Source organism: Aedes albopictus, chromosome 2 (genome assembly GCF_035046485.1).
Source record: "Aedes albopictus strain Foshan chromosome 2, AalbF5, whole genome shotgun sequence".
NCBI classification, from domain to species: domain Eukaryota; kingdom Metazoa; phylum Arthropoda; class Insecta; order Diptera; family Culicidae; genus Aedes; species Aedes albopictus.
Window position 1 is genome coordinate 435,032,330 of NC_085137.1, and position 8,251 is coordinate 435,040,580.

At 46.8% G+C, this 8,251-nt stretch overlaps 1 protein-coding gene across 1 annotated transcript; it reads left to right on the forward strand.

The window, feature by feature from the left end:
• Window positions 1-495: 495 nt before the first annotated feature.
• Window positions 496-4,657, forward strand: LOC109415739 (GPI ethanolamine phosphate transferase 3). Its single transcript, XM_019689669.3, has 4 exons — window positions 496-656; window positions 727-986; window positions 1,043-4,018; window positions 4,087-4,657. Exons 2-4 carry the CDS (start codon window positions 810-812, stop codon window positions 4,279-4,281), a joined length of 3,348 nt encoding a protein of 1,115 aa, XP_019545214.2. The 5' UTR covers window positions 496-656; window positions 727-809; the 3' UTR covers window positions 4,282-4,657.
• The last annotated feature ends 3,594 nt before the right edge of the window (window positions 4,658-8,251 follow it).

Sequence of the window (8,251 nt, forward strand, 5' to 3'; positions counted from 1 at the left end):
CTTTCTGCACTTAGATTCTATCAGTAAATTAATTTGAGTGTACCAACAAACCTCGCTCGTCGTACACAGCCAGGGATGCCAGGTCAATTTTTGAAAAATCTGGATGATTTAGGAAGATTTGTCTGGAAAAGTCTGGATTTGCGTGAAAACCTTACAAATTCCGGGCAAAAACCTTACAAATTCCGAGCAAAACCTTACAAATCCGGAAAACAAATGTCTGGATCTTCCAGACTTTTGTTAAATGAGACCTCAAAAATCTGGATAAATCCAGATAAATCTGGAAGGTTGGCAACGCTGTACACAGCGCGAACGCGGTGCAGTTTTGGTTGCTTGATGGCGCGCGTCCTGAAAGGTTAAATAAAATAAAATTTAAATAAATTCATTTCCATTTAGAATTAGAACCCTATCCAACACCGGCATCACAAGCAGAATCCACCTCCGTCAGCTGTTTGTCAAACCGCAGCTGTCAGTCCAATCAAAACATTAGTGCTGTGTGATGCGCGTTCACTCGCATCAGGGAGTGTTTGCATTTTCAGCCGAAATTTTTGAGCTATCCTCCCGGTCGTTTTATCTTAATTAACCACTTAATTATCACTTAGACTGGTGTCCTAATCTCTGTCGCGCTGGTGGTGCTGATTGGATTTATTGCTGCAGCAGTAAGTGGAGCGTCTGCCGCAGAAGCTGTTTGTGTGGAGGAAGTTGTGTAATCTCTTGTTTCATTTCCAGTCTGATGGAGCGCTAGCGTTCTCTTGTGTTCTTTAGGATAAGTTAGATTTGGAAGGAAGTAGATCATTTGTGGGCGGGCGAGAATGGCAGTAACCAAGTCGTGGAGTTTCGTGTTTGTGCTGGTGTGGTTGTCGCTACTGCTGGCTGCCGGCATCCATTTGTTCTCGAAGGGATTTCTGCTGACCCGGGTGGCGCAAACCGATTTCAATAGTTGCGTCCGGTACGATGAGTACCGGTGTGAGAATGATAAGGATTATAAGGTAAGAGTTTTGAAATAAAAATTTATCAATAATTATTGTAACTTTGTTATTTGTAGGGAACCTGCAACGGGTCGGAAAAAGTTGCTTCGATTCTGCGGGATGTGAACCAGTCGGCAAACATTTGCCTGCCCCAGAAAAGTAAAGTTATTTTACTGGTGATTGACGCCCTCCGGTACGACTTTGGCATGTTCGATCCGGATTTGAAGGATCCACTCCCGTACCAGAACAAGCTGCCGGTTATGATGGAATTGCAGAACCGCTATCCGGATCACACTCGAAAGCTGAAGTTTGTGGCGGATCCACCGACGACGACGCTGCAGCGGCTGAAGGGCATGACGACCGGAAGTTTACCGACGTTCATCGACATTGGGTCGAATTTTGCTTCGCCGGAAATCAACGAAGACAACGTGGTCGATCAGTGGGTGAGGAATAACAAAACGGCGATATTCCTCGGTGATAGCACCTGGACGGAGCTGTTCCCCGGAAGGTTCAAGCGGAAGTATGATTACCCGAGTTTCAACATCCACGACTTGGACACGGTTGACCGGGCGATTGAGGCGTACCTTCCGCGGGAAATTGCCAAGAAGGATTGGGATGTCATTGTGGGACATTTTCTGGGGGTGGATCACTGTGGACACCGGTATGGGCCGCTGCACGATGAGATGACGAGAAAGCTGAGCGAAATGGATGCTGTCATTCGGAATGTTACGGAGCAAATGGATGATGAAACCACTTTGATCGTTATAGGCGATCATGGAATGACCCAAACTGGTGACCACGGAGGAGAATCCACGGACGAAGTTGATGCGCTGTTCTTCATGTATTCAAAGGGAACTCCTTTGCTTCCACAGCAATATGACGAACACAAAACTGCAATTCAGCAAATCGATTTAGTACCACTCCTTTCCTCACTGCTTGGAGTTCCGGTTCCACATTCCAATCTAGGACAAATCAACTTCCAACTGCTTCCGGATTCTAAAATCGATACATTCCTAAAGTACCAGTCGGCAATGCTGCATTTATGGCAAAATGCGCGGCAAATCCAGAACTACTTCCAACAGTACGCCGAGGCCAACAAAGGAACATTCACGGTGGATCAGCTGGACGATTTCGAGAACAAGTTCCTCATGCTGACCCAAAGGGTCAACACGGTTTACACGGAGGCAGCATTCCAGAGCTTTTCCAAAGACCTCCGCCTGTATCTGCGAGACATTCTGGAAAGCTGTCGCGAAATTTGGGTCAAATTCGATGCCCAAATGATTTCCCATGGCCTCCTGGTGACGTTCCTGACTTGCTTCGCCACGTTCATCCTGATTGCGAACTCGACCGCCCACCAGCTTGGGCAGATATTCAACGGGCAGGTCATTTACTACATTCTCGTTTTGAGTTTCATGGCTGGAGCTTCTGGTTATTTCTTCCATCGGGATTTCAACATGTCCTCGACCGAGCATGGAACGATTTTCTTCGCTTCGATCGCCTCCATCGGTATACTGTTTTTCCTGATCATCCAGAACTGGGCCAACATCACAGAGAACATCAGCCAGTACAATCACAAGAAGAACTTTGTGACCAGGATTTCCTTCACCTTCACGACCTGTGTGTTTTTCTCTAATAGTTTCATCATTCAGGAGCAGAAAATCCTGTCCTACGTGTTGATTGGATTCTTCCTGCTTGTCGTTTACAACATCCAGAAGAACAGCCAGTTCAAAGTGGTCCGTTTCCGATGGCCTACGTTACGTAAATCCACATTCCTGAAGCTGTTAGCTCTGGCCCTCTTTGGAATCTCCTTGGTGCGTTTCTCAAGCAACTACTTCCGTTGTCGGGAAGAACAAGGAAACTGCACGGATTACATCGTCAAGGCCCCCACTCCAGACGCCCGGCGAAAATCCGGACCGGAATTTGATCTTGTTCCGATCGTCGCCCTCGTCTGCTACATCATCTGCGCCCGCTACTACCTCAGAGCTTGTGGAAACCTCACCGGAAACTCCTTCAACATCCTCCTAGCACGGTACGGCCCTCCATTGGGCGTGGTCTGCGCCTGTGGTCACTTCACCCTGGCCATGAACAACACCAAAGGCGTCCCACAAATCCACGTCGACGCCTTCGCTTGGACAGTCTACATCCTCCTCCTGATTCAAATCGTCACCATCCTCATCCGACCGCTCATGATCTTCATCCTGCCGAAAAAGAAAGAAATGATGAACATCCTGTACGGTGACCAATCCAACCCTGCTCCTGAAATCTACCGGCAACTCCGTGACAGCTACAATTCCAAATCTTCCTCAGCCCCATCTGACGAAGTCCCCATCGTATGCGGCCTAGCCACCGTCTACTCGTCCGTCTTCATCTCCATCGGAGTCTTCCTGGTCACCCTCCTATCTCTCCTCCTCGGCGCCAACGGAACCGCCGGCCTAATCCTAACCCTCGTCATCACCATCAGCTACGGCATCATTACCTCCATCCTGCAGTACGAAAACTCGACCAACCTCCTAACATGCCTCCAACCCACCTTCACGACCCTCCTCGCCTACATCATCCTCATGCAGTTCGGTTTCTACTCGACGTCCCACCAACCCACCATGTCCCAGATCGACTGGAATGCGGCCTTCGTTGGTCGCACCTGGTACTACGACCACAACAACGCCCTCTCCGCCGTCCTGGTCCTCCTGAACACCTTCTCCGTCACATTCCTCTTATCGGCTCTGTTCCCCCTGATCATCTTCACGCCGTTCTGTGTGTACACCATGTGGCCATCCCTGGCGCAGAAAATCGTCCAGAAAGCAACCGGATCGAAGCCAAGACCCGGAGCGAAGAGTTCCCGCAAAACTGATGCCGGAACCGTGGAGTACCGAAGTGTTACGGTCAATAAGATGGACGACGAAGAGAAGAACAATGATGGTGAGGTGGGAAGCGCGAAGGCGATCGATTTCGATGTGACCAAAGGCGAGATCAATTTGTACGAGAACGAGAAGTTGTTTGTGGGAACCGTGTTCAAAACTGGGTGCCAACTGTTGCTGATTCAAGGAATTCGGGTGAGTGGAAGTGAAATAATCAATCCTTCACAAGCAATTTTTGTTTACATTTTGTTTTATCCTTCCAGATATTCTGTGCCATGTTCGCCTGTACGCTACACTGTCGCCATCTGATGGTGTGGAAAATTTTCGCTCCGCGTTTCATCTACGAAGGTATCGGGAGCTACGTCGCCTTCATCGGACTGAATCTAGGTTTCCTGCTGTTGCTGCGGGTTCATCGCGCTGTGAACAATCTCATCAAGCAGATAAACAAGGACCGGTAAGCTGTTGGTGAGAGCCGGGACGAGCATTTTTAATTAAGTTAAGTAGGCTATGGTTGATTAGAGAGCTTTGAAGCACCACGTGGAATCCAATGCATGTCTAGTCCGTTCGAGGTAACGAATGCGAATCATTTCGGTAGATCTTTTTGCAAATATAAAACGTTATTTATTCAAAACAGGTTTGTTCAGTGTTGAAGTTCAGTAAGATCATACATTTATCATTAGATGTTAAGAATGCACCAATTTCGTTCATCGGTTTCATGTATTCTTTTCTTGAAAATTCGATTACCCGTACTATATGATACAGCCCACCCTGTTGCAAATAGAAAATAAATGAAATTAGATGAGTCGATTGAGTTTAGTTGAGTCGATAATGGAAGCAGGTTTGCACTTTAATTGATCCGAATGGCCAATATTGTAAGTGATTGACGAGTCGGAGTTCGAATGAGTGTAATCAGTTTCGTGCCTTTTAATTCCGCCCTATGTTGCTTATCCTTTGACAGATACGCGTATTTCGACTACCACTTGTAATCTTCCTCAGTGTCAGTTATCCACTGACACTGAGGTAGATTACAAGTGGTAGTCGAAATACGCGTATCTGTCAAAGGATAAGCAACATAGGGCGGAATTAAAAGGTACGAAACTGATTACACTCATTCGAAGAGGGTATTCTGCTTAGAGGGTTCGAAAAGTCGGTACGAGAGTCGGAGTTGTTAATAAATTCGACCAAGACGAAGTGGCGTCGGTGGTGTGGTGCTAAACTTTATCCTCATTATTGTAACTGTGGCCAACAAGGGTTGTAACTAGTAGGGCGGCCCACACTTATATGAAAACATAAAATTCGAAAAATGCCAACTATTACTCCTTAAATCACGTGGAACGATACAAACAGAAGCGGAAACAGCAGACCCGCCTCTTTCGGGAGAAAAAGTCCCGCCTGGAAGAAGCGGAGTGTGAAGAAATGGAACTGCTGTGCCGTTCCCAAGAAGCAAGGAAGTTCTATCAGAAGCTCAACGCATCCCGCAACGGCTTCGTGCCGCGAGCCGAAATATGCAGGGATAAAGACGGAAGCATCTTGACGGACGGACGTGAGGTGATCGAAAGGTGGAAGCAGCACTTCGATCAGCACCTGAACGGCGTGGAGAACGTAGGCACGGGAGCCCACGGGAACGGAAGAAACGACGACGCCAATGCAGCGGAGGACGGAAATGAACCAACTCCCACGCTGAGGGAAGTTAAGGATGCCATTCACCAGCTCCAAACCAACAAAGCAGCTGGTAAGGATGGTATCGCAGCTGAACTCATCAAGATGGGTCCAGAAAAGTTGGCCACCTGTCTGCATCGGCTCATAGTCAGGATCTGGGAAACCGAACAGCTACCGGAGGAGTGGAAGGAAGGGGTAATCTGCCCCATTCACAAGAAAGGCGACCATTTGGAATGTGAGAACTTCAGGGCGATCACTATTTTGAATGCTGCCTACAAAGTGCTATCCCAGATCATCTTCCGTCGTCTGTCACCTAAAACAAATGAGTTCGTGGGAAGTTATCAAGCCGGCTTCATCGACGGCCGGTCGACAACGGACCAGATCTTTACCGTACGGCAAATCCTCCAGAAATGCCGTGAATACCAGGTCCCAACGCACCACCTGTTCATCGACTTCAAAGCGGCATACGATAGTATCGACCGCGCAGAGCTATGGAGAATCATGGACGAAAACGGCTTTCCTGGGAAGCTGACTAGACTGATTAAAGCAACGATGGACGGTGTGCAAAACTGCGTAAGGGTTTCGGGTGAACTATCCAGTTCATTCGTATCTCGCCGGGGACTGCGACAAGGTGACGGACTCTCATGTCTACTCTTCAACATCGCGCTGGAAGGTGTGATGCGACGAGCCGGGCTCAACAGCCGGGGAACGATTTTTACAAAATCCGGTCAATTTGTGTGCTTTGCGGACGACATGAACATTATCGCTAGAACATTTGGAACGGTGGCACCCGCCTGAAACGCGAAGCAGCAAAGGTCGGACTGGTGGTGAATGCCTCAAAAACAAAGTACATGCTGGTAGGCGGAACCGAAAATGACCGGATCCGTCTGGGTAGTAATGTTACGATAGACGGGAATACTTTCGAGGTGGTGGAGGAATTCGTCTACCTCGGATCCTTACTGACGGCTGACAACAACGTGAGCCGTGAAATTCGGAGGCGCATCATCAGCGGAAGTCGGGCCTACTACGGGCTCCAGAAGAAACTGCGGTCGAAAAAGATTCACCCACGCACCAAATGCACCATGTACAAAACGCTAATAAGACCGGTGATCCTCTACGGGCACGAGACATGGACCATGCCCGAAGAGGACCTACAAGCACTCGGAGTTTTCGAGCGACGCGTGCTAAGAACGATCTTCGGTGGTGTGCAGGAGAACGGCGTGTGGCGGAGAAGGATGAACCACGAGCTCGCTGCACTTTACGGCGAACCCAGCATCCAGAAGGTGGCCAAAGCCGGAAGGATACGGTGGGCAGGGCATGTTGCAAGAATGCCGGACAACAACCCTGCAAAGCTGGTGTTTGCAACTGATCCGGTTGGCACAAGAAGGCGTGGAGCGCAGAGAGCACGATGGGCGGACCAGGTGGAGCGTGACTTGGCGAGCATCGGGCGCAACCGTGGATGGAGAGCGACAGCCTTCTTCTTCTTCTTGGCGTAACGTCCTCACTGGGACAAAGCCTGCTTCTCAGCTTAGTGTTCTATGAGCACTTCCACAGTTATTAACTGAGAGCTTCCTCTGCCAATGACCATTTTGCATGTGTATATCGTGTGGCAGGCACGAAGATACTCTATGCCCAAGGAAGTCAGGGAAATTTCCTTTACGAAAAGATCCTGGACCGACCGGGAATCGAACCCGTCACCCTCAGCATGGTCATGCTGAATACCCGTGCGTTTACCGCCTCGGCTATATGGGCGACAGCCACGAACCGTGTATTATGGAGAAATATTGTTGATTCAGTTTTATCTTGAATTTGATGTAATACTAAATAAATGAATGAATACTTCTTAAATCAGTTGTTTCGGACTCCCGGATGCTACGTTAAAAATTTGAGCGTAATCGATCAAGTTAAGGGGGTCTCAACGAGCTTGAAGTTTGTATGGGAAAACTTGGTCAAATGTATGCAGTAATTTTAAGTTTTCGATTTTAAGTTTTGCCGCTATGTGCCTCTGTGCGTGTTCAATTAATATAAGCTTCGGCATTCTTTTAAGTGACTATATGACTATTTGAACCTTCTGAAAAATAACATTTTCGCAAAGTATACATGAACACGAAACATTTATGAGCATTAGCAAGAGCATTTAACAATATCGTTTATTTTGTGAAAGAGACTTATCCTGTTACTTTGAGAACCACTGTTATCTGAAAAAAAACTTAAATTTTATGGGAAAGTCATCTGATACAGTTCCATATGATTCCGTGAAAACTTTTTTGTGTGTTCATGTGGGAAAATCATGTTAGAAAAGCACTGAGTACATTTTTTTGATATGTTGATCATTTTACAATAACACATTTTATAATGATAGTCATTTCTAGTATGTGAATTTTCATATACAGGCGAAATCAGGCTAAAACTGGCTATATTTGCAATAGAAAAAACTCGTTTCATATTTTCAAATGTGAAAATCCTGGCCAGCGAAAACGTGCGAAAGTTAACAAATGGGTATGTCAAACATAAGCATTTTTTAAAGTGAAATTTCCAATAACATGATAAATATGAGAGATAGATATATACTTTCTTCGCGAAAGTTACGCGTTTTAATAAGGCAAAACATTTGCTAGAACATTTGGAAATTGTGAAAAATGCATAGAAAAAGTTATAAGCAAAAAACTGATTTTTAGGGGTGCTTCATAAAAAACGCCTCAAATGTGCATACAAATCAAAAGATAGAAATTTTGTATGTTCGGCAAAGTTGTTTCTAGTAAAATTGTC